General features: G+C 55.9%; 2 protein-coding genes across 2 annotated transcripts in view; both read right to left on the bottom strand.

Annotated features, from left to right (window-relative positions):
* The window catches only part of SLC12A5 (solute carrier family 12 member 5), a 37,679-nt gene extending 36,368 nt beyond the window's left edge, over positions 1-1,311 (bottom strand). Inside the window, exon 1 of the mRNA XM_028524341.2 lies at positions 1,191-1,311. Within this exon, the coding sequence (XP_028380142.1) occupies positions 1,191-1,311 (121 nt within the window). The remainder of the gene's footprint in view (positions 1-1,190) is intronic.
* Positions 1,312-4,582: 3,271 nt separating this feature from the next.
* MMP9 (matrix metallopeptidase 9) lies at positions 4,583-11,992 on the bottom strand. Its single transcript, XM_028524599.2, has 13 exons — positions 11,428-11,992; positions 10,689-10,921; positions 10,205-10,353; positions 9,767-9,895; positions 9,497-9,670; positions 9,076-9,249; positions 8,530-8,706; positions 8,270-8,425; positions 7,147-7,453; positions 6,881-7,020; positions 6,409-6,559; positions 6,213-6,316; positions 4,583-4,899 (listed from the first exon to the last, which is right to left on the bottom strand). The coding sequence occupies exons 1-13, from the start codon at positions 11,563-11,565 to the stop codon at positions 4,781-4,783; spliced, it is 2,151 nt and encodes a 716-aa protein (XP_028380400.1). The 5' UTR covers positions 11,566-11,992; the 3' UTR covers positions 4,583-4,780.
* Between the last annotated feature and the right edge of the window lie 13,824 nt (positions 11,993-25,816).

Here is a 25,816-nt window from a genome sequence, read left to right as displayed (position 1 = left end):
CCCAAGAAATCCCAGTGGCCACGTCGAGAAGCGGTCGATTCACGGGCTGGAACCTTGTTGGAAATCTAGGTCTGGGTTTGGTCATCTATACAATGAGAGGATTTGGCCAAAGAAACCCCTGAAGGGCTCCTCTAGGGTTTGGGGTGCTTAATTTTGCTGAAGTCAGGGTGAGCTCACGTGCGGCTCAGCAGTGACCCCTGGCGGCCAGGGGAGGCTCTTCCTCCTCCTGGCACTTGGGCCACTCGAGGCGGAATCGCCAGGTTTCTTCCAGACCTGAGGGGCACAGAGCCAGGGAAAGGACCCCTACAAGGGCCCCCTGCCGAGTGTGTGTATCCAGGATGTATATTCCTCACTGAAGGCTGGAGGACCCTGCCCCTCCTCTCTCTCCTGCACCCTACCGGTAACTTCCATTACCAGACCACTGCACTGGGCCCTCGAAGAAGCCCCCGGTCCCTCTTGAACTGGCTCCACCCAACCCTTCTGGCAGTGGTGCGGAGGGAGCTAAGTGGGTCCCTGAGAGTCGGGACTGAGGTCCCCACGGGATCCTCCCTGGATCTAGATGCCTGGGGTCTAAACTAACTTCTCTTTCTTCCGTCTCCTTCCTGGGCTATCCGGCGCTGCCCACAATGCCTCCAGGAGTCCGAAGATTGGAGGATCGGCCAGGCATCAAGGACGTGAGGACCCAGCACCTGCCTCAACCACCCGGACTCATTTTTTCTCCTGCCCTTAACCCCACACCCACCCTGACTCTACCCCTAGCCTCCTAGCCCAACCCCTTTTCCTCTGGTCTGCCCTTTTCTGCCCACAAACCAAGCTAAACCCTACTTCCTCCCATTGGCTCCTATACTCAACCCTAAATCACACAGCGTTCCCTGGTTCCACCTTATCCCCTCTGGTCCCGCCTCCAACCCGAGATGACCCCGCCCCTTTAGTGCCCTGCGGCCCCGCCCCGCCCCTTGACTCTATCCATCACAAGATCCTCCTCTTCGCCTCGGTCCCAATGTCTTCCCGTGGCTCCATCCACCTCGAATCTGGCCCCGCCCTTCACAATTTCCCATCCCTCTTCCCTCCTGCCTCCCCTCTCTGGCTTGGACTGGAGCCCCCGCCCCTTCCAACAAAAGACCTGCCCCCTGCGGCCCCGCCCCTCTGTCCCCGCCCACTCCTGCAGGCCCCGCCCCTGCGGCCTCTACCTTTGGCGTCTTCTGCTGAGAGGTGGCAGATATCAGCAGCTGAATGTCTGTGGGACTGTCGGTCAGGGGTCCCGGCGGGCCCCGCGGGGGGCAGCGAGGTGACAGTGAACCTGCGGCTCATGGTGCGGAAAGGGGCCGGGCGGCCGCGTTACGGCTGGGATCGCACAAGTGGCCGCAGCCTGGCTCCGGGAGGCAGAAAGAGCGAATCCCCCCCATCCCCCTCCCGCTGCCCCCCGCCAGACGCGGCGCCGCACAGGGTCCTAGTGCCCGCTTTACTGGCAATGTCCGGACGTTTTCGGTTGGCACAACGGGAGAGAGAGTGGTACTGGCATCTAGTAGTAGAGGCACCTTGCACCATCTAGTCTCGTACCAAGGCTGCCTGACCATGAGCCACAGGTTTACCATCAGCTCCCTGCACTCTCTCCACACCCCCCACCCCTCGGTACGTTGAGGCCCGTGATACCCGGAGGAGAACTAGCCCCGAGAGGGTCTGGCATATTTGTCCATGGATCCTGCTGCCTCCTAGAGGAGGACACCAAACGTTTTACAGTCCCCCTCAAAGAACTATCTGGCCCGAAATAGTGCGGAGGTCGAGAAACTGTACTAGCGTAAGACGATTCCTACATCTTAGGGCCGACCAGGTTGTAAGCATGCCTGAGGGCAGATGAAGTAGTCTGTTCCTATGGTGGCGACAGCTGACGGAGAACCCTATTGGAAGGTGGAGCCCAAGAGTGCAGGCGGGCCTGTTAGGCTGAGATGCCTACAAAAGGACTGTGCAGAGTTGGCCACTGAACATACGAGTCTGGAGTTTGGAGGAGAGGCTAAGGCTGGGGACAAAACTCTGGAGATGCTACTTAGAGCTCATGGGGCCGGCAAGGTCACAGGGAATGAGTGTGCACAGAGAAGAAGTCCAAGGGCTGAGCCCACCGGCACACTATCACTTGGAGGTTGGAGACAGGAAGACCCAGCCCAGGAGCTGAGAGGGAAAACAGGACTAGCAGGTGTCCCAGAGACCGAGTAAGAACACTGTCAGGAGGGCGAGCATGGTCAACCGTGTCCAAGGACCTGGGAGATGGCGCAGGGTGCGCACAGCGGAGTGTGGACTGTGCTGCCCGTAGCATCTGGCTGCGGGAAGATCGCAGGGGGCTTCGAAGAGAGTGCTTTCAGTGATGTAGTGGGCTGGGAGCCTGGCGGGAAGTAGTTGACTGAATGGGAACCCAGGAGTTGGTGGAGACGGTGAGTAGACAGCCATACTTGGAGGATATTCTACCACAGATGGGGAACAGAGAAATGGAACATTATCTAGAGACTCAGGGATCCAGAGGAATTTTCAACAAGCCGTCATAAGGAACATTTGCATGCCAATGGAAGTGGGTCATCCCTGAGCAAGAAATGGATGAGTTAGGAGAGAAGGGGTCCACCCAGAGGACGCCTGGGAGGCAGTGCTCTGAAGCCCACCCTACACTCCCACCTGGAGTGTGGGAGCCTGTTACCTCCACTCCCCTGCCCCAGCCTTCATTCAAGTCCCTCTGTCATCCTTTGAGGTCAAGTGCGCACTCCTCAGCCTGGCGTTCAGACCTTCTCTCATCTGGTTCAGACCACCATTCCTACCTCAGTCATTCCAGAATCTTCTCTGCTCCCTACCCATCCACACACCGGAATTCTGAGTCATTTCTAGCTCCCCAAAGCTGCCCGCTCTTTCTCTTCTCCCGGCATTTTCATCAGGAGCTCACATTCCAATCCCACCCCCACCACCTCTCACCGGCTATGAGACTTCAGGCGAGCTGCGCCTAAGTCTCCTCATTTGTAAATGGGGGTGGTGGGCGGCTGATGCCAATATTAACAGTGCCTGTAAGGGAACGGTGGTTAGTACCTGTCTCAGAGGGTTAATTGAAGGGTGAGCTGTGTGGACACAGAGAAAGCACATGGAACAGTGCCTGGCACACAGTCAGTGCTACCCTGGGGGCAGCTACTGCTGTCGCCAATAGGAAGAGTGTCCACACACCAAACGTGCAGCAGAGCCAAACACTGAACGCTGCGTTTTGCAGTGGAAAAACTAAAGCCATGTATTGGCTGGGCACCACGCCAGGACAGCAAGCTAATACTCAAAATCCAGACTCCCTGATGGCTTTTGATCAGAGGTTTTTAAAGGCAAAGATGCAGGGTTAGGGGTTATGGGCAAGGGGCAAGCTGATTGGCTAGTTCTCATGCAAGCCTCAGCAATTTTCCTTATTCTGATTAATTTAGTTTTTTGACATCATCTTGTCTGGTGCCTTCATCTCTGTGTCAGGTGATACAACCAGGTTGCAGAAGCAAGCTTCTACAAAACATCTCATAATGCTGCATCAGCGATGTTATCTTTCAAGCAAAAGGCAGAAACTAAACATATTGTGGATTCTGTTATTGTTTCGTGCTTAATTAGCTACATTCATCTATTATCTCAAGCAAAGTGTCCTTTTAAACATTTTTCCCAGAACTTACTTTATAGGCGGGTCTCTAGGACATAATTAACATATTTTCCTTATCTTTGACTATAAGCTACATGACAACAAAAGCAATTGAAATATTGAGTTAACACTGATACCTGTGTCTCCAGACCCTGTGATGGAATACCTAACCGTGTGTACTGCTGTCAGCTTCACTATCATCGCACACATGGGCTGTATTGTATCTTCCCACTGCCTTATCCCTGGGCACTTGGGGTGTTTCCAGGCTCTCACTGTACGAACAAGGCTGCAATCAGCATCCTTCTATGTGTTGTTTTGGATGCGTGTGTGAGGGTTAGAGAGAAGGTACCTTTAGGTTCTTGGTAAATAACTCCCCTAGAAGACAAGTCCTACTTCTACAAGAAGAAACTCTTGCTCATCCTTCCAAATTCAGCACAAGGTCAGATGTCATCCTGACTGGGGAACATTCGCAGACTTCAAGCACGACACACAGAATATCACACACACACACACACACACACACACACACACATCTTTAGGATAAAGGGTCACACACCGCACACTCTCCAAGTGTGACCCCACCCCCTACCAGTCACAGAGTCACTCTTGTAACCAAGTTAGACTCTCTGGGGGCAGAGCCTGGAGTCTGCGTTTAAGCGAGTTCTAAAGGTACTTCCTTGCATCCTAAAGTTTGAGGACCACTGAGGAAGATCCAAAACACAGTCCAATTCATCTCTCTCTGTGCCCAAAGCCCAGCACATGTAGGGGCTCAACAACTGTTTGATGAACAATTAGCCCGCTGCCTTGGCTGTGGAACAGGAGTAATCACATTATCCTTTCCCGATAGGAAAAATCAAATATTTTAACATTTATGAAGTGCTTAGAACTCTGCCTGGCCCATGGTGAACACTCTACTCGTTAAACACATACATACATACATAAATCTCAAGGTTAGAGAATCCAAGTTTATTGAACATATTCCAACAGAAAAGGAAGGTGGGATGAGAGGGCCCAGCCCACCCCCACTCATCCTTTGTTCTTCAGAACAGACCCACCAGTTTGTATCCCGCAAACTGGCTCCTTCCCCATCAGGAGAGTCCCCACGGGGACCCACACTGCAGTGCTGAGGCGGGATGCGGGGCCTCAGGTCTCGGGACACTGCAGGATGTCGAAGGTCACATAGCCCACTTGGTCCACCTGGTTGTCCTCGCCCTGGAAGCTCACACGCCAGTAGAAGCGTTCCTGGCAGAAGTAAGCTTTCTCTGCAGGGAAGAGGATGGTACGAGAGGGGTGATTCCAAATCTCCCACGTACACACACAGAAACAGAAGCCCTTTCTAGATCTTTCCAAGGTTCTCATAGGACACTTTCACCTCCCCCAAAGAGATGCTAGAGGGCATAGACACCAATGTGCAAAGCACTGGCACAGAGCCTGGCACACCGTAGGTGCTCTGGACGATTTATTCAACATGCATTCATTCATTTACTCGTTCAACAAAGATTTATCATGCCGAGCACTGTTAGAAGCACTGGGGATGCGGCAGAGAAAAACCGCAGCCGTGATCACACTTCTGTTGGTGCTTACACGCTGGTGGGTAAGACAGATGATTAGCAAGCAGCCGTGTAAATAAATGAGATTGCTTTTGACAGTGGAGGGGAAACAAAAGCAAGTAAGCGAATAGATAATGAAGGTCAGAGAAGGCCTCTTTGAAAAGGTGGCTTTAGTGCTGAGACCTGAAGAATGAGAGGGAGGCAGCCTGGTGACAATCTGGGAAAAAAACCTTCCAGGCAGAGAGAACAACTGGCACACAGGCCCGAAGCAAGGACTGACCTTGATGTGTTCAAAGAGCAGCCAGAAGGCCAGTGGGGGCAGAGCGAGCGAGCAGAGGGAGTAGTGGGAGGGAGGAGGGGTCAGCTCCTGCTAGCTTCTTTGGCCTTGGAATATGTCTGGAGTCACTCCCGAGACTATTGCCTTCCACTCCTCACCCCTCCCTACCCCCAGAGAGCACATTAACAGCGTTGGACAACCAGGATGGCTTGGACTAGGGTGTTTGCACAGGAGATAGCAAGAGTAAATATTTCGGAGGCAGAATCAACAGAACTCGTCTACCGGATGTGAGTGGTGAAAAAGAGAAAGGAAGGGCAACTCCAGCTGTCCCGATTAGCCGGAAGGGGAGAGGGGCTCCAGGAGTAGCAGCAACTTGCTGCCCAAAGACACACAGCTACGAACCGCCTTACTCATCACTATATCCCCAGTGGCAGCCCAGGGCCTGGCAAATATTGTCTAATAAAGCGACGAGGCTTCCTGCAAACCATATGTCCTGTATTGCAGGGGAAGGGACTTTCAGCCGGGGAGGCAGGAGATGTGGGTGTTAATTCTGGCTGTTCCCCTGTGTCTCCTGGATGATCTGGGGAAGGTCCCTGCCTCTGCAACCGTGTGGGGATATTTGCCTCAGTTGCAGGGGCTTTTTCCTTTCTCGCTCAGAATTGGACCAACCTCTAAGGCTGGGGAGCCTAGCATGAGGAGGGGCATCTAGGAGAAGGACCCCCGCCCCGGCCCTGTCTGCGGCCATCACCTCGGTACTGGAAGATGTCGTGCGTGTTTAAGGGCACCCCGGGGAACATCTGGTCCACATAGGTGGCGCTGTTGGGATCCACCGTCTGCGTCTTCGAGTCAAACCTGCGGGAAGGTGGCGGGGAGACAGGTGCTGAGCCGGCGAACAGGCGTATGGCGCTGGGGCTCCCCCTGCCGGCGGTCCCCGTGGCTCTCACCTCCAGAACTTCTGTCCGCTGAACAGCAGCACCTTACCCACGCCACGCGGGAGGGCCCCAGTGACTTGGGCCACCTCCGGGCCCAAGCCCAGCTTGTCCAGACGCCTCGGGCCTAGCACCGACGTGCCCGTGTAGACCCACACTTGGCGCCCTGCAGGGGAGAAGGGTCGCATCGGCCAGGGGGCAGGGAGAAGGCACACAGTCTCCCCGATTGTCAAAAGGGAAAAATCCGGGGAGACCTTTCGGAACCCGGCGGGCTCGCAGCCTTTGTGCCCACGAGCAGAGCTGCTCGGGAGGATTGTGCAAGGGGAGCTGAAATGCAGCACCCCCTAAACTTGCTAATCTAAATCTGCCAGAAGGGGATGCATTTTTTAAATGCGCACCTGAAGGTTTTCTGGATTATCCTCCGTCTCTTGGTCTTCCCAGATTGGTGAGGATGGTGGGGAGGGGAGAGGAAAAGGAGGAAACTAACCGGCGAAAAAGAAAATCTTCTTGGTGACTGGCTCCTCAAAGGCGGAATCCAGCTTGGAGGGCAGCGCGGGCCACGTGTCCCAGATCAGGAAGGGGCCCTGCACCCGGCGCCCCTGGGTGTCAGAGAACCGCCAGTACTTTCTGCGAACGTGAAAAAGGAAACAGCAGGGCCCTGAGCCTTGAGGCAAAGGCCAGCGGGAGGGGAAGGACAGGGTGGTCTCCCCTCCAAACACCCTCCCTCAACACTCATCTCTGCCCCTCACCCACCCATCCTTGAATAAGTGCAGGTAGCTCCCGATCTCTGCGATGGCATCAAAGATGTCCACGTTGCAAACGTCCTCCGCTGGACCCAAAGACGTGGTAGGGGCTGCTGAAGGGCCAGCAGTGGGGGGACCCGTGGGGCCCGCAGTGGGGGCATCTGTGGGGCCAGCGGTAGGGGGGCCAGTGGGGCCAGCAGTGGGGATCTCTGAGGGGCGGGCAGTGGGAGGAATGGTGACGCAGACCGTGGGGGGCGCGGTGGGCTGGGTTGCAGGTGTGGTGGTTGGAGGCTGTGGTTCAGGTTGAGGGGGAGGACCTAAAAGGAGACACCGAGTGAGACACCCCTATTCCTGCACACCTGGGTGCCCATGGACAGGCTACTCCTCACAGCCCATCAGGAATCCCTCCTGGCCCCCACTCTCCTCACTTCAGACGCGGGAGCCTGCCTACCCACCCGCCCCCTCAAGCACAGGAAGGCCTCATCATTTCCTACACTCGCCTTGCATTCAAACCATACTTATCGGATCCCTGGGTCAGGCCTCGCCCCTATAAACATAAGACAGACAGGGCCACCCCCACCCCCGATCCCGCTGATAGGGGAGACGTGGTTTGGGGCACTCAAACGGAGGGGCAAACCTAGTGCCGGAGGCTTTATAAACTCCACTTAGCTTGTGTGATCTTTAAAAAAAAAACCCTATGAAGTAGATTCTTTAAAATCCCCCATTTTTTAAAATGAGGAAATAATACTAATAGTAAGTGATAACAACAGTAACAATATCGAACAGTTACATGGCATTTACTACATGCCAGGCATTATTCTAACTCATTGAAACCTCTTAACAACACTGAGAGGCAGGTACTATCATTAACCCCGCTTTACAGATGAGGAAATTGCCAGCAAACTAATGTATCCCAGGCCACCCGGCCAGGAAGCGGCTGACCTGGCTTTTGAACCCACGTCTGTCTCATCCCGAGCCTGCGCACTTCACCGCCATCTCCAAGCGCTGACCCCGCAGCAGGTACAACCCACTAGGCCCAGACTCCTGGGCAGACAGATGCCGAGGTCCCAGCTCCTCCCACCCCGCTCTCCGCCCTTCCTGCTCCTCCCTCCATCCCTGCCACGAAGCCTCACCGTACAGATGCTGGATGCCCTTCACGTCGTCCTCATGCAGCGGGGGCTTCTCGGTGTAGCTGTACATGGGGTACATGAGGGCCTCTGGCACAGAGGAGTGATCCAGGCCCAGGGCGTGGCCGAACTCGTGTGCAGCCACGAGGAACAGGCTGTATCCTGGAGGAAAGAGAGAGAGCCCGAGGAAGACGTGAGCCCTGGGTCGTGCTCCCAGCCCTGGCCGCCCACTACGCCCAGCCCCAGACCCTTCCACCCCTGCCCACCTTGGTCCGGGCAGAAGCCCCACTTCTTGTCTCTGTCGAAGTTCGAGGTGGTGGCGCACCAGAGGTGCCCATCGCTGCGGCCCTCCCGGGTACAGGCTGAGTACTCCTTGCCCAGGAAGATGAAGGGGAAGACGCACAGCTCCCCCGCTGAGTTGCCCCCGGTCACCGCGGAGTCGACTGAAGAAGAGAGGGAGGGCCTTGGGTGAGCCAGGTGGGTGGGTCCAAAAAGGAGCCAGGAGCGGGCCAGACAAGGAGCTAGAAAACCTTGGTCCCATGTTTAAAGCCTAGGGGGCGATGTAGAGCAAGGCTGAGTCCAGGTTAAGCCCCGGCACCGGAGACCAAGGGAGAGGCAGCCGGCTGGGCTAAAAGGCCAAGCCCTGTGAACTGAGGCCGCAGCAATTGGAAGTCAGAGGGGGAGGGGCTACGGTGAGAGTGGGCAGAGCCTGGGCGGCCCGAGAACCAACCGCAAGCGGAGGGACAAACTGATGGGTCGGGGAGAAAGGCTTTGCAGACCAGTGTTGCATCTGGCCAGCGGGGCACGGGTACCTCGGGTGGGGCAGAAGCCGTAAAGCTTGTCCTCGTCGTAGTTGGCCGTGGTGGCGCACCAGCGGTAGCCGTCCGAGCGACCGTCGGTGGTGCAGGCGGAGTAGGAGCGGCCCTCGAAGGTGAAGGGAAACACGCAGGGATTGCCGTCCGAATTGCCGTGCTGGGTATAGAGTCCTGGGGAGGCCGGCAAATTGCCCGAGTTTATTAACCCACGGGCCACCCATGTACTGCACCCCTCCTGTCCTCATTCCACAGGTGAGGAAACGGCTCAGAGAGCAAAAGGGTGGCTTGCAGAACGCACAGCCCTAGTGGCTGAGCTGGGATGAAAGCCCAGAGTTCTGGCCCTGGAGGGTATAGGGCGCCCCCCCGCCCCGCCCCGCCGCCCCCTCAACCACCATCCTCTCCCAAATCCCGGACTCACTCTCGCTGGGGCAGAAGCCGAACCGACGGTCGGTGTCAAAGTCAGCGGTGGTGCTGCACCAGGGCAGGTCGTCCGAGCGGCCGTCCGTGGTGCAGGCGGAGTAGGAGCGGCCATCGAAGGTGAAGGGGAAGTGGCAGGGAGCGCCATCCGCGTTCCCAAACCTGGTCGGAACCACTGCGGGGGGGGGGGGGGGGAGGACCAGCGTCAGGGAGGCTGACGATGCGCGTGGTTAGAAGAGGGAGTGGGGTCCGCGGCGGCGCAGGGTCTCACCGATGCCCTTGCCCAGGGACCACAGCTCTTCATCGTCGAAGTGGGCGTCTCCCTGGATGCCCTGGCCAGGGGGGAAGGCGTGCGCCAGGAGCCCGTCCTTCCCGTCGAAGGGATACCCATCTCCGTGCTCTGAAGAAGCGGATGGGAACAGAGAGCTAGCGGGGCGCACGGGGGCAGAGTGCACGGGGCAGACTGTTGGCTGCCCAAGGGCACTGGACTGATCCGGGGCTGAAATTCCGCCAAAGAGCAGCTACCCAGGCCTCGCGTCCCCGCGCTCTGCGGAGTCGCGCCCGAGCGGACGCCACCAGGGTGTGCGGCGGCCAGGGCTGGGAGCGCAGGCAAGAGAAAGCCGGGTGCGGTGCCCCCTCTGCTCTCCGTGGCCCTGCCTCTCTGGTCCCGGCCCGGCCCCGCTTGGCTTTCCCCTTCCCGCTCTCTCACCCCTAACACCGAACTGGATCACGATGTCGGCCTCCCGGCCGTACACGCGGGTGAAGGTGAGCGGCGTCACCGCGCTCCAGACCGCGAAGGCGCGGGCAAAGGCGTCGTCGATCACGTCGCGCGGCAAGTCTTCCGAGTAGTTTTCGATCCTGCGGGAGGAAGGCGGGAGGACTGGGTCCAGCCGGAAGTGAGCGGCGGGAGCCGGGGCCGCCGCAACGCCCCCTGTCTCGGCGGCTCAGCTCCCGCTTCCGTCAGTAAAGCGCAGTCAGATGCATTTTTTCCTTTGGCAACTCACAATGGCCCCGGCAGGACTCAGATCGGGGGCGCGCTTCCCCACAGGGGAAGCCACCTGCCCCAGGCTGCCCGTTTAGTGGAGTCCAGGCATGGGTCTGGGACCGGAGGTGGTCATGTGCCGCCTGAGCGCGCGGAGCCGGTCTCCCCACCCCACCCCGCCCGCCCGGCCCCGCGGGACCCCGCCGCGCACCAGTACGTGATGTTTCGGTGGTGCCACTGGAGGTCGCCCTCGAAGGTCTGGAACCTGCCCACGTCTGGGACGCCACAGCGCGGGGCGCGCAGAGCCTCCAGGGTGGTGCTGTCCAGCTCACCGGTCACCGGCAGGGCCAGGCGCTTCTGGAGGCGCCGCAGCGCCTCACTCAGGGGCTGCTCGCGGTCGCTCATATCGACAGCTTGGGTGTAGCCATAGCGGAACAGGTACTCCTGCGGACCGAGGGGCACAGACGGCCCAGCGCGCTGACGGCCTTTCTCCGCCCCACTGGGTCAGAGCTCCAGCCCTCCGGGAGCTCCGGGACGAGAAACACGGCGCTGGGCCCAGGCCTCTGCGCCCTGGACATCAGGGCTTGTGCCCACCCAAGCATCTCCCCTCCGTGGGGACATCCTTCTTTCCTTCCCAGCCCTGCATACTCCTGGCCATGCCTACCTCAGGGTCCCCTAGGGTGTGTCCCTGTCCACGGCCAGCCCATGCCCACTCCAGAACCCTCCAATGCTCCCCCTACACCACCCCCAGTGCCCACCTGGAGAGCCCTCATTAGCCCATTCCTAGCCATCGCTGCCCACAGCCTCTACAGGACACCCTTCCCTCCCAGTGCCTGACCCTAGACACCTCCGTCCTCCAGACATGCCCCTGACCCCCAGTGTGGCCCAAAGCATCCCCTGAACCCCATGCTCTCCCTAGGATTCCAGTCTAGACTGAGGCGATTGCTTACCTCTGCCAGCTGCCTGTTAGTGAGGTTGGTGTGCAGGTCTCCTGGGAAGACCACAACGGTGGGCTGGTGCGGCCGGGGGGCAGCAGAGCAGCAGCCCAGGACCAGGAGTGCCAGGACGGGGGGCAGCCAGGGGCGCATGGTGAGGGTTGCAGTGTCTGGCTGCAGCTGCCCTCGTGGGGGCTTTAAAGAGGAGCTGGTAACTGGATCAGTGACCCCGCCCCTCCCAGACAGGCCAGGCAGGGGCTGACTCAGGGGATGGGGGGTGTGTGTGTGTGTGTGTGTGTGTGTGTGAAAGCAAAGAAAGGGCTTACACCACCTCCTCCCTCCCTGCTGCCCGCAGTCCCCATTGCTGAATCAGGCAGGACCCCAGACCCACAGAGACCCACAGGAAACCACAGGCCTGTAGGGGAAGGCTGGGTTTTGCAAAATGCACAGCTTGTGAGAACTTGACGAAAGGGAGGAAGGGAGACTAGGCCAGAGGGCTCCCTTTGCCCTCCATCGGAATGCCCCGAGTGGTCAGCCCGAGGGGAAAGAGATGCAAGATTCTCCGAGGCTTCTTTCTGAACCTAGGGGTCCCCTTCCCAGTCAGACCCCTCTGTGGGCCCCTCCCCACACTCCCAGGCTCTCTCCCCCCATGTGTCTCCTCCCTGGACACCACCCTTGACTCAGCTTCCTCTCCCGGCCCCACCTGGCCTGAAACGGGCGGGCTCTGCTAGACGGGAATTGGGGAATTCCGCCGGGGCCACCCCTGTCTTCAGGGGCTGACTCCTTCAGGCTAGTGCAGGGGGAGTTTATTTGTATCATCTGGAGGCCGGCAGATGCGGCTCTCCTCTCCTCCTTCAGTGCCTTGGGCCAATGTCCTCACCACTCTGAATCTGTCTCCTCGGCTGTAAAAAAGGGGCCCTTTGTCCCTAAATTGATTTGAGAATAAAACAAGATCAAACACGTAACGTAAGCGCTTATACGTGGTATGGATAACACAATACGGTGTGCGCTGCAAGCCCTCAACAGACTCAGCTGTGATTGCTTTCAATTTCCTGGACTGAGATCATGATTCCAACTTGGAACCAGGAGACGGGGGTCATGGGCTCTAAACCTCTGTGTGACCTAGAGTTAATGCCTTCCCCTCTCTGGGCTTTGGACTCTTCAACTGTAAAACGCTGGGGAGGGGTCACGATCTCCAGGAGCCCCTCCAGTTCCCCGGCCCTGCTTCACCCCCATCAGCGCCAGCTCCCAGGAGCACCACGCATGCCAATAAACCAGCAGCCTCCCTCCCTTCTTCCCGGCCAGCCAGTGTGGGGCAGGATCCACCTTTGCCCTCTTGGAATTATTATTTGGGAAGAACAACTGAAAAATTCAATAAGCCGTGTCTAAAGGTCTTATGCCGTGCCAGGTACTTTATAAGCTTATCTAATAAATGAATCCGTGAGATGGAGACAATTAGCTTTTCGCATAGGAAATTGGGAACTTTAGAGTTCACTAACTAGTGAGTCACACAGTCCTGGTTTTTAGCCCCGGCTCTGCCATGCCCCAGCCATGTGACCTTGGGCAAGTCACTTCGCCTTGGAGCCATAACAATAACGCACTTGTTGGGGTTTACTGTGGCATACTGCGATAAGTTTCCGAACAGCATCTGATCCCGTCCTCACCCCCATCTGGGAGGTAAGCTTAATGAGTGAGTACCCCTCTCACTTCCAGGGGAGGAAACTGAGGTGCAGAGCAGTTAAGGAACTTTCCCTAATCACCCAGTGAGTTCATACGCAAAACCAGGATTCAAACCTAGGCCCCCTAGTGCGGAAGCTTTTTGTGTTCATGGCCATTTCCAGGGAACGGAGGTAACTCTGGGTTATCTCAGAGGGGCGTGAGAGTGTTGGGGGGGGTGCTTAAAACCTGGACCCTTTTTCCCTAATCCCCTGCACCCGCTGAAGATCAGAGAGGGGGCGTAAGCCTTTGAGACCCAGAGGCGCGGACCAGGGAGCCAGGGAGACTATATTCCAGGCTTGAGAGTGCGGGCCACGGCCAATGACCTGAGAGATGGAAGCAAGGAGGCCCTTTCGTCCCGGGGGCCTCCACCTGCAAGCAGACGTGGGCTTTAGAAGAATTCACGAGCCCCTCCCAGCTTGCCATCAACCGTACAAAGCAGGCCACATCTGTGTATATATGCCACATTGCTCGCACTTAGCACTATTAACGTTCGGGCCAGATCATGCTTTGTGGTGGGGGCCGCCTGATTATTGCAGGACATTTAGTGTTGCCCCCAGTCTCCCCCCCGCCAGGTGCCAGTAGCACTCCCCCCTGCCAGTTGTGACAACCAGAAATGTCAAACATTGCCACATGTGCCCTGGGTGGGTGGGAGGGGCCAAGTCACCCCCTAGGATGTATGTTGATTTTCCTATGTAAAGGGTCCCAAACTTTCCACATGTACTCAAACGATTGATGAGGATCCTCCAACCTTTAAAGCCCACTCCCTCCACACACACGGGCTGAGGTTTTCCGGGCCGGGCACTGTGCTGAGACCTGGGAATGCAGCAGTCCACGGAGACGGCTCTTGTCCGGAGCTCACGGAGCCGAGATTCCAGGAGGGGAGAAACCGAAGGAGTAATTCACTGCCAGAGGGACAAATGTCACAAGAGGGAGACGTACCTATCTACTCCAAATGCCCCCATCATGCAGAGGAGGAAACGGAGGCAGGCCTAGAGTGGAGACGGTGCCTCTCTCAGGTCGCAAAGCAAGAAGCTGGGGGACTGAGTGTGGGGGAGGGCGGCAGGGAGGGGTCGCCGTCGGGAACAGCAGCTGAGTCTGCGCTCGACAGCCAAGCAGCCTGAGTCCCAGTCTCAGCTCTGGCGTGGACCTGCTGCGTGATCCGCGTAGTCAGCATAACGGGTCGGCGCCTCAGTTTCTCCATCTGTAAGACCAGGGCAACACTAGTGCTTACCTCGGGGGGTTATACAGGTCAAGCGAATGAACAGATACAAAGTGCCTGACGCACGGTAGTGCTGGGGCTACTCTAATTATAAATAATTGCCCGTGGGCCAGCTGGGCAGAAACATGCCACCAGGAACCTCGGGACTTGATTTCTGGCATCAGTCCAAGCAAGAAGCCTCCCCCCCTCCCTCCCTCCCACCTTCTTCCTTCACCCCCCTGGCTCCCCAACCCCCACCAAGAGGAACTTGGGGAGAACTTGGCTTTCAACATGGCAATGGCAGGAAGTGGTTCTGGTTACCACATCCCCTTCCCCACTTCCCCAGCCCCTCCTTCCCATACCACAACACAGTTTAGCCAAGGCCCTGGGAGAGGAAGCAGGAAGCAGATATACCCCCAGGTGGGCACCCTCTCAGCCTGACCAGGGCTATAGCTTGAGCTCTAAGCCCCTCACCCAGGTGGAGAGGCCCCATCAGGATGGGGAGGGGGCCGAGCCTGGAGCCCTGAGTCACGCGCTGGATGACACAGCCCTGCAGGCTGCTATTAGTAACTCCAGGCCCCCAGACGGGGGTCAGCCTCACGAGATGAGGAATCTCTCTCCTAAAGGACGGGGGAACTCCAAGCCTGTGTCTCCCAAACCGGCCCGAGAGGGGAGGGGCAGCCAGGCCTGAGAGGCTCTGGCAGGATATTGGGAAGACACTGGTGTCTAGGATGAAACAGAAAGGTGTGTATATTGCAAGGTGTCTCCCCAGGGGAGAGCATCACTCACGTACCCACCCCCACGCACAGACACACCTGCCATCCCTAGCCCCAGGGTGGTGGCAACTCCCAGGCTGACTCTTAGAGGTCCTGATAATAATACTGTCATGCCTCCCACTTATCTGTCCTGAGGCCCTTCCACAGGAAGCCATAGGGCACAGGCTTTAAAACCAGACCTCCTGGGTGGTTCAAATTCCAGCTCCTGTTCCTCCTGACCACGTGACCTTCGACAAGTCACTTTGCTTCCCTATGTCTCCGTTTCCTCATCTGTAGAATGAGGAGGGTTGTGGCGGGATAAAATGAGATTACACGTTGCACATTTTTAGCACATACGAGGTACGCAGGAAAAAAGTTTGTTGTGATGATTCTGTTACGCTAGTGCTCTCACCTCTGAAACTCAGGACTCATGCCCTGGCTGGTGTGGCGCAGTGGTGTGGAGCACTGGCCTGCAAATCAAAGGGTTGCTGGTTTGTTTCCCAGCCGGGGCACATACCTGGGTTGCAGGCCACTCATGAGAGGCAACCACACATCGATGTTTCCCTCTCTCTAAAAATAAATAAATAAAATCTTTAAAAAAAATAAAAATCAGGACTCATGATCCCAGTTAACTTTGCAAATTTGGATTCGTAAATAAACCCCTTTTACTGGTGAGGAGCCTGCGAGGCTGCAGCAGTGGCCCGAGTCCACAGGCGAGCAAGGGGCAGACCTGGGGCTCAGCCAAGACCTGACACCCGCAATCTGTCCTCCCTCCCACCGTCTGCAGGTGCCCCCAGCAACCTCGGTCTTTGATCGTTCCAATGGCCGATGCCTGGGCAGGGAGAGGTGGGGGGACCTGCCGGTTTTCCCAGAGCTGGTAGGTGTCCTATCACATGTGAGCAGCACCCAGTGGCGGACTTTCTGAACGTGTTTGAATCTGAGCTTTTAGAATTCCTGAGCATTCACGGGAGGCAGAGATTGTGAACCATGTCCAAGGCCCAGAGAGGGGCTTTGGTGTGCTCACTGTCACACAGCTGGTGAGTGGCAGGCAGGCAGAGCGCCCGCACAGGCCTTCTGACTCTGAGTCCCGTGCTGATGTCAGGTCACTGGACCTGGCGAGAAGGAAGTCAGTGGGGGAAGCAGCCTGGGCGAGGAGCGGGTGCCCAGAGGCCGTGCTGAAGGGGGAGCCAGGAGCCAACAGGGAGAACGGGGGTGGGGTCTTTGGCTGGGTGGGTAAAAGAAGGAGAATTAAGGATTAGAGTGGCAGAGAACAGTCAGGGGGAATCTCCTTTAATGCGAGAGGTTCCTGTCCTCGAGAAGGGACGGTGCTCGGAAGGAGGCATGTGCAAATTGAGGGGGAAAGAGGATGAGGCCCGGACTGGCTCCTTGGGCATCAGGTTGCCCCCTGGCAGGTAAGGCTATGCTTGGGGTCCCGGCAATGCAGGTGCAGCCCCCCAAAAACAGGTTTAAAGATTATTTAATTTTTTGTTGGTTTCCTATTAAGACTTATTCTTAGAGCAGTTTCAGATTCATAGCAAAATTAAGAGGAAAGCACAGATTTCCCTCTGTCCCCCACACATGCACAGCCTCCCCCTTTATCGGCATCCCTCGCCAGACTGGGACATTTGTGACAATTGATCAAGCTTCCCCGACACAGCATGGTCACCCAAAGGCCATAGTTTAGGGCTCGCTCTTGGCAGTGTACACGCCGTGGGCCTGCACAAACGCTTGTGACATGAGTCCGTCGTTATGCTGTCATTGAGAATAATTTCACTGTCCCGAGAATCCACTGCGCTCCTCTTATGCACCCCTCGCCACCACGAAGATGGTTTCCGATATTTGAAAAAAAACCCTTAAAGTAGCCGGCACGGAACAACCAGGCCCCCGTTGCACTTCCTTTTCCAGTGGCTGCAGGGTTCAGCGTCGTTTCCCTCTGGGGCAGCACCACGGTCTCGTCTCCGAGATCACAGCCCCCGGAGGTCTGGGCCTGGTCCCGTTCACAGTGGGGAGAAGCGAGGGGGGCCTCCCTCCCCGGAAGTCACAGGCGAACCAGCCAGTGGTCGCTCACCAGTCCATGCAGGTTGGACCAGCTCGGGGGACATCCACACCGCACACGGGGCGACTGGTGACTTCTTTGCCCCTTTCCCAAACCTGGGTCACACCCTTATTCGTGGCCAGCACCCTTTCTCAGGCATCTCCTGGTTCCGGTGGTTCTCGAACTCCAGTCCCAGGCCCAGCAACATTAGTGCAATCTGGGAACTAGTTAGAAATGCAGAACCTCACTGGCCCCCACCCCTGAACTATCGCATCAGCACCTCTGGGTAGGGTCCAGCCATCTTTGTTTTAACAAGCCTGCCAAATGATCCTGGTGCATGCTCCAGTTGGAGACCTCTGCTTTAGTCAGATTTCATCCCAACACAAAGGCGGGGGGTGGGGGAGGGTGGGGAGGATGCTTTTGAGGCCATTCCCAGCTAAGGAAACGGAGGCTCCAAGAGATGAAGCCACTTGCCCCAGGTCACAGAACTAGTACCCAAATCTAGGCCTTTCTGGCTGTAAAGCTGATGTTCCTCACCGAATTACAGCCAGGGCCAACAATCAAATATTTAACAACCGGGACGTCAGGAACCCTGACCAATCAGAACGGACTCAGTCCAAAGAGCTAGGGGCAGAGGGGGTGAGGGGGATCACTAATCCTCTCCGTCCTGGATCCACAGCCCTAAGGGCCTGGGGGAAGAGGCTAGGGCTCTGGGGCGCTGAGAAGGCTTAAAGCAGCACCTGTTTCCAAGGGGTAGGGAAATGTTTCAATATTTAGCAGCTGGTGCTTCTGTCCTGGTGCACACCAGCTGAACATCAGCCCTGACAACGCTCTTCTGCCCAGAGAGAAAGGCTCCTAAAATTTGCAGCAGGGAGTGGAGGGCCTGGAGCTAAATATAGCCTCAAAGAGCACACAGGTACAACGCCAGCCTATGAGAAGGCTACCTGTTCGGCAGTGCTGCTCGGCTGTGGCTGCGCATCGGGGCCACTAGGATGGTCTTCTGCACAGTGACGCCTGGGTTTCACCCCCTCCCCAGAGACTCTGACTTAGTGGGTCTGGGGTACAGCCTGGGACTTTTTCTAAAGCCCCCATGATTCATATGCAACCCGGGTGAAAATATTGCTCTATGGGGCCCCTGAAACCTGTAAGAGACTCAAGATGAAGAACCGCTGGCTTGCATCAGTATTTCCCAAGGCTGGGGACTTTAAAAAAAAAAATACAGATTCTCAAGAGATTCTGATTCAGTAATCACTGGGGCCCGGAATTGGATGTTAGCAAGCTCCTCTGGTTTAGAAATCAGTGACAGAGACAGCCCCTGAGGTGCGAGGGGCTCCGAGATCCTCCCTCCTCCCCCCAGCTCACCCCAACACAGTTGAAGCAATTGAGAACATTTTGCCAGGAAGTATCCAGAACCAATTTCCGCAGCTCTTCCTTCCCCTGTGCTGTGGAGACATTGCTTCAAAGAACACGCTCTGAAACACAGCCCAAGACACCCTCCCAGGAGAGCCATTTTCAGGCGAAACGCCGCAGAGCCCCGGGCCTGCTCTGATTGCCTTCTCTTCCCATTAATCCTGGGACACCCTCATTTAGATGCGATCTGCATATATTTGCATATCAAGTTCCAGCGCCCCCCTCCTCCCTCCTCCCCACCCCTGTGGCATGTTAGGGGACAATAAAACTAATGTATTCACAAAGCCTGCTGAGCTGTGTTGGAACCTCACGCAGCGCTGAGTCTGATCTACCTGCAGCCCGGCGCTGGGATGAGCGGAAGATGGCACAGGCCCCGCGCGGAAGCTTCGGGGAGGCTGCAGAGAGGACATGCTGGAGGCCTCGGGGGCTCTGGAGCCAGCAGTCTTAGCCCAGCTCCTGATGAGAGGCAATGTGGGATTTCTCCAGTGGGAGAATATGGGGAGCACCAGTAGAGAGGGTGAGGGAGCTCCCCCTTTCAAAAGGGGGCAGGTGAGGTTCCTTCCCAGCCTGACAAGGGGCCTGGCTTGGAGACCACTGGGAAGGCCCTCCCAGGTCCAGCCGCGGGCTCCATGAAGAACCTGCCAGGTGACAGCTGGTGCAGTGGCAGGGGCTGGGTGCTGGAATCCAACAGACCTTGTGTGAACTGTATGACCTGGGGTGAATGACTTCCTCCTTGAACCTCAGTTTCCTCATTGTCATAATGGAAGTAATCAGCTCATTACCTGGTGATGGGAGCCATGTCTTTGCTTGGTTTCCCAGTAATGGAATATCTTTCCTAAGCCCCTCCGAAGGCTGGGAAGGAATCCGCTAATGGGTGCAAGCGGGAGGGGGCACTGGCAGGCCAGCAGCCCCGAGAGCGCACACAGGCTGTCCCTGACGCGTGGCTCTGGCCATGCTCACAGCTGACCGGCTTCCTGCGCCTCCAGCTCACTTTCCTAGTCTGGCATCAAGCCCTCCCATCACTGCTGGGAGCCTCCAGGAACCTGTTCTTTTTTTGCTTAAGTTAGCCCCGCCCAGTTCTGACTGCTTGCAGCCAAGGGCCCCAGTCGACACAAGGACCATTCTGTTCCTTCCTCTCAACTGCCCGACTGCCTGGCTTTGCCTGCAAGCCTCCTGAAGGTCCCAGGGCACTTCCTGTGCAACCTGGTCCAACTCTGCTCCTCTCCGTCCCTGCTCCCCCCTGTAAGCACCCCCTCCTGCTTCTGGTAATAGCACTGTCTTCTCCCTGGTCTTTCTAACTTCCAAACCGTCTGTATGTGATCCTAGAGTGTGACCCTCCCCCCAACCCCATACCATCCGAACAGTTGACAACCTGGTTAATCTTCTTAAATCCATCCTCTCTGTGTTAGTCTGCTAGGGCTGCCATAACAAAGTTCCACAGACTGGGGTGGGGGAGGGGAGGCTTAAACAACAGGAATTTATTTTCTCACACTTCTGGAGGCTGGAAGTTTAATATCAAGGTGTCAGCCGGGTTGGTTTCCATGAGGCCTGTGTCCCTGGTTGGTAGATGGCCGCTTCTCCCTGTGTCTTTACATGGTTGTCTCTCTGTGCGTGTTTGTGTCCTAGTTTCTTCTCATAAAGACACCAGTTGTAGTGGATTAGCATCTGCTCCGATGACCTTCCTTTAATGTGATCACCTCTCCAAAGGCCCAGTCTCCAGACACTGTCATAGTCTGAGGTGCTCGGGGCTAGGACTTCAACATGTGAATTTGGGGGGATGCAATTCAGTCCATCGCACCCTTCATCCTCTGCGCTCCCACCTGCACTGCTCGAGCCTCAGCCCCACCCCTTCTTGTCTGATGGTGAATAATGCAGCCCTCCAGTACCCTGAGCCCGGGCTCCGGATGCACCTCCTTGATCAGCGATCCCTGACTGTGCTCAGAAAGCCTCCATCGCTCCCTACTGTCCCCAGAATGAAGACCGAACTCCTTAGCCTGGCACCCAGGGCCCTTCAGAACCTGGCTCCCACCTGCTTCCAAGATCGCCATTGCAATCAGGGCCAGGAAAAATGGTGATGTTGTCTAGCGCCTAGCTATGCGAAGTGCAATTCGTATCAAAGCGTACGTAATTCAGGGACCTGTAGAATCTGGCACCACCTGGGAGCTTGTTAGAAATACAGATTGCTGGGGGGCGGCACCAGGCCCCAGACCCTCTGAATTAGAATATGCTTCACCTACACGGACCCCAGGCAACCTGTAGGCACCCGGGAGTTTGAAAAGTTCATCCACGGAGCAACTCGTAGAAGTGGGACCTGTGGTCACCTTGGTGGCTCAGAAGCTTGACTTTGTCCCGACAGGTCCATTCAACTCACAGGACTGCAGGATGCGCAGCAGGTGACAATTCTGAACTAACAGCTGAACCTGACTTCCCCAGGCTATTAAGAATGCCTGACTCACTAGTATGAACAAATGAAAATGTTGCTGGACAGGGCACTCTGAAGGGAAAGGTCAGGTCCTCCTCTCTCGTTTCCATTCTGCAAACGTATGGAGGGCCTGCCGAGGGTCAGGCTCGGTGTGGGGCACATGGGACGAAAGGAGACATGGGCTTTGTCCTGTTTAAGTCACAAAGCAGGAAGGGAGACGGACCACAAAGACATGCACTCATCAACCGTGGTCTAGGCCAACCTGCCCTCCCACTCCATCCCTCCATCCCTCCATGTCTCTGTTCTCGGAACACACCCCGCTTGGGGCTCTGCACCTTTGCACTCTTGGTTCCTCCTGCCTCGGCCCTTCCCACCCCTGCCTCCCCTCTCTGCGCTTCCCCTGTGCCTGGCTGTATTATAGTCGTCTTTCAGGTTTCAGCAGAAATGTCGTTTCTTTCAAAAAAATGTTGCTGACCACCCCAACCTGAGAACAAGGCTCTTCCGTGCTCCCACGACCCCCCTCAACCAACCACTTCCCTTATTGTGGCATTTTTCCCAATTCTGAGTGAATTTCCTGTCTAGTCATCCATCTCTCCCTGCAGGCTGAGGTTGTTATGAGAGTAGGACCCTTATCTGCTGTGTTTGCTGCGTTTGTAGGTATTTCTTAAACAGAGAAAAATTATTGCAATACTGTTACAGAACAAACAAGGGGGGGCCTGGGACGATATACTATTATTGAAAAAAAAGCCCCCAGGTCCGTCATGTCCGCTGCCAGAGGAAAGATGTCTCTCAATGCCAGAGATTTGTGAAAAGGAAAGGAAATGTTTATTTAATGCTATACAAACTTAAAGTAGTGACCTAATGTCTTTGTCAAAAATCCTAAAGTCCCTTAAAACACCCACAAACAGACACAGTCCTTCCTTCCTTCCCTCTTTGCCCAGTCCAGAGTACTGTATCTCAGGAAGGGAAATAGAAGTCCATGGCTCAGGCAGTCCTCTGGTTATTCCCAGTTAGTACTCCATCTCGACTGGGAGACCTCCCTGGGTTCCCAGCACCCTCAGCTAAGTCTCCAGGATCTTTGCTAAAACCAGGTGGTGGTTCCCCCTTCTAAAGCTGCGGGGGTCCCCGCTCTGGCAAAGGCACGTGGTCCTCTCTCCCAGGGCTATGGGAGTCCCCACTCAGCCAAAACCACATGCTTTTCCCTTCAAAGGTGTGGGAAGGGGGAGTCCCCACTCTGCCAAAGCCGCATGGTTCTCTCTCTCAGGACTGCGGGAATCTCCACTCTGTCAAGGCCACGTGGTTCTCCCTTCAATGGCTGCCATGTCTGGGTTTAAATCCCCACGCCAATCTTCCTCTGCAGCCCCATTTCCGACTCCTCCTACACTCGGGCACACTTGCCCTCAATCTGCTGTCTTCTCCAGCTTTTCTGGTCGCCATCGTGGGTCTGGGCAGGTGTGACCCCATGTCATGGAGCCAATCTTCTCTGAGCTCCCACACAGGTGCTGTAACTCGGGGGACCTGCCCCCCCCCCCCCCCCCCCCGTCCCATCTTGTGGGGAGGTCCCTTTCCATCCCCCTGGCCTAGAGCATGGCCATAGCTATTTAGCATATCTAAGTGACCAGCCAAAGGCTATAGGTATGTTAAATGACCACGCCATGGATGAGCTGCAAAGCTGCCCTGCATGTTCTTGCTCTGTGTGCCCCTTCCCCCAACTCACACCTGTGGGGGAGGGGGTGGAGACATCTTAAAATCTCCTGGACACCTCGAGTTCTGGACCCCATTTCAAATGCCTATTTGGGGTCCCCCCTCTTGGCTGCACCCTGTAACAATACTAGTCAAGATTTTTTAAGCTCATAATATGTGCCAGGCACTGACATAAGTATGTATATGCATTAACTCATTTAATCCTCACAACTACCCAGTGAGCTGGGAGCTGTTTTTCTTATTTCACAGATGAAGAAAAAGAAAGCACAGAGACGTTAAGTAATTTACCCAAAGTAGCACAGCTATTATGAAGAGGCCGTGCAGGGATTCGAACCCAGGCAGCCTGGTTCCAGAGTCTACATGCTACAAGAGGGGGCCATTGACTCGACCAGTGAGAAGTAAGAGGCCAGGGAGGCTTTAGCAGGAACAACACCTGAACCAGGTTCCGAAGGGTGAAGAGTTTGCCCCTTGGGCAAGGAGCAGGGTTTTGCAGGCCCGACAACCTCTAACCTCACCTTTCAGTACAAAAGCATTTCCCTGAAGGGCAAATGGACAGCAATCGCAGCCCTGGCCAGCGAGGCTTAGAAAGGGTGAACGCCTTAGACACATCCACTGTCAGCCTGAGTCACCCACGCGTGGAACGAGGCAGGTTGCCTATGCCCTGGAGCTCTGCTCCTTCTGTCCCTGTTTGGGTGAGAAGGGCCGCTCCCCTGCCCTCCCCTCTTGCCTGGAGATTTGAGGCTAAACCGCACCCCTGTTCCTTGCAGGCATTGGCACTCCGCCTGGGAAGGAAAGTCCCAGCAGGCGTCCCTTTAGGCAGGTGCAGGCCCAGCGCAGCCGCTGAGGACAGAGGGGAGTTTCCCCAAAACCCTACTCAATCTGTCCTCAGCCTGGCCCAGGAGGCCTCCACTGTGTAAAGCTCCAGGACCCTTTCAAGGACCTGGATCTCAAGGGAAGCCCAGTGTGTGAGTACAGTTGAAGAGGCGGTGCTGGGCAGCTCCCCGTCTACACTGACCCTGTCCCCAGGTGGGCCCCGAGACCTGATCTAGCCCCGCCTCCTCTTTTTATTGCTGGGATAACTGAGGCCCGGAAGAGGGAAGAGCCTGGCCAGCAGCTGGGTGGGAACTCGGGTGGGTCTCCGGGGTCCATCGGCGCTCCTCTCGCTGAGCAGCACTCTCTCCTGTCCTCCCTGTCCTGGCCTCTCGCATCCTGTCTGGAAGGCTCTACCTGGCACTGTCATGCATGTCATTCATGCGTTCCTTCCTTCCTTCCTTCCTTCATTCATTCAGCAGACCTTCACTAGGCTCCTTCTAATTGTCAGGCACTGACCTCAGGGGTGACAAACTGATGTGCAAAACAAACAGATTCGCAGACTTTCACACTCCGCTCTGGTGAAGCCACAGCGGAGACCGTTCAGCCCCTTATTCTCAGGGGAGACACTCAAAACATCTGCATGAGCCACCAAGGAAGGAGAGGCACGGGGACAGCAGGCTGACAGGGTGTGAGAGCCACGTTAGACTGAAGAGCTCCTCCCTCCACCTCTCTGTCCTCCCGTCACTCAGCATCGCCTCGGTCGCAATGGGCTGAGGACCAGCAATCTCAGACCCAGGTTCTGCCCCGGCTGGCTGCCAGCTGTATGCACTGATTGGTTTAGGCTGGGTCATGTGACCCGGCGGCCAGGAGGTCTGTGTGCTTCTTTCGATTTTAATTAAAATTAGATAACGCTTGAAATTCAGTGCCCCAGTCTCCCTAGCCATGTTTCAACGCTCCAAAGCCACACGTGGCGACATATTGAACAGCATAAATTACAGAACGCCAGCGTCATCGCCGAAAGTTCTTTTGAGCCGTGAGGCTAGTCCCCAGCAGCAACTCCCGGATTCTGAATTCCAAGGACCAGCACGTGTTCAAAAGTATTTGGGAATTGACATAAGATTGCCAAGTTTTCACTTTGCCAGAGGAGTTTTAAAGCAGTAATAATGATTTTTTAAAAGAACATGGACGTTCAAAGTAATATGAAAGTTTGTATTGGGTCCTGAGTTTAAAAAACCCATATTGCGCGATATCTGTGGAACAGCTGGAGAAATTTGAATTATCGATTGCGTATGGGACAATAGCGCTGTGGAAATGGAGAAGGCTGCCCTTGTTCTTTGGCGATGAGGGGTAGCAGATTTAGGGGTGAGATATGAGGGTGTCTCCAGTGGAAAAACATTATATCAATAAATATGACTATAGAGAGATATATTTGCATATGGGGGGGCAAGTGTGTCCATCTAGTGAATCTAGGTGAATCTGGTACTATTCCTGCAACTTTTCTGAAAGTTTGAGAATTTTTCAAAATAAAAGTTGGGGGGGGGAATAAATCAAGACGCGGGGTCTCGTGGGCTGTGCTGGGGGTTGGGCACATGATGTTGCTAGTGGGTGGAACTGTACTCCCCCCAAAAAAGGATGTACCCACCGGGAATCTGCACATGTGACCTTATTTAGAAAAATGGTCTAGCCCTGGCTGGTGTGGCTCAGTGGATTGAGCGCTGGCCTGCAAACTGAAAGGTCACCAGTTCAATTCCCAGCCGAGGCACATGCCTGGGTTGCAGGCCGGGTCCCAGTTGGGGGCAAGTGAGAGACAGCCAATTCTGTTTCTCTCCCTCTTTTTCTCCCTCCCTTCCTCTCTCTCTCTAAAAATAAATAAATAAAATCTTTCAAAAAAAAAAAAAAGAAAGAAAAAGGGTCTTTGCAGCTGTAACTAAATTAGGGCCCTGAGATAAGAGGAGGTCGTTCTGGATGAGGGTGGACCCCAAATCCAGTGGCTGCTGTCCTTGTGAGAGGAGGCGCAGGACAACCGGAGACCCAGAGACGCAGAGAAGAAGGCCGTGTGAGGATGGAGGTGGAGACACCGGGCTGATGCAGCCACAAGCCAAGGAACGTCGGAGCCCCCAGTCCTGGAAGAGTCACAGAAAGCTTCTCCCCTAGAGCCTTCCGGGGGCGAGTGGTCCGGCTGGCACCTTGAATTCAGACTTCTCTCCCCCAAAACGAAGAGAATAAATTTCTGTCGTTTTAGGTCACCAGGGATGTGATAATTCCTTACGACACCCTGTTCCAGGTTGTTGACTTAGTGAAAATTCATCAAGCTGTACACCCAGGCTTTGTGCGCATTACCCTACGTG

This window comes from Phyllostomus discolor, chromosome 9 (genome assembly GCF_004126475.2).
Source record: "Phyllostomus discolor isolate MPI-MPIP mPhyDis1 chromosome 9, mPhyDis1.pri.v3, whole genome shotgun sequence".
NCBI classification, from domain to species: Eukaryota; Metazoa; Chordata; class Mammalia; order Chiroptera; family Phyllostomidae; genus Phyllostomus; species Phyllostomus discolor.
Note: the sequence above shows the minus strand (reverse complement) of the source record. Positions and strands in the feature narration are given on the sequence as shown.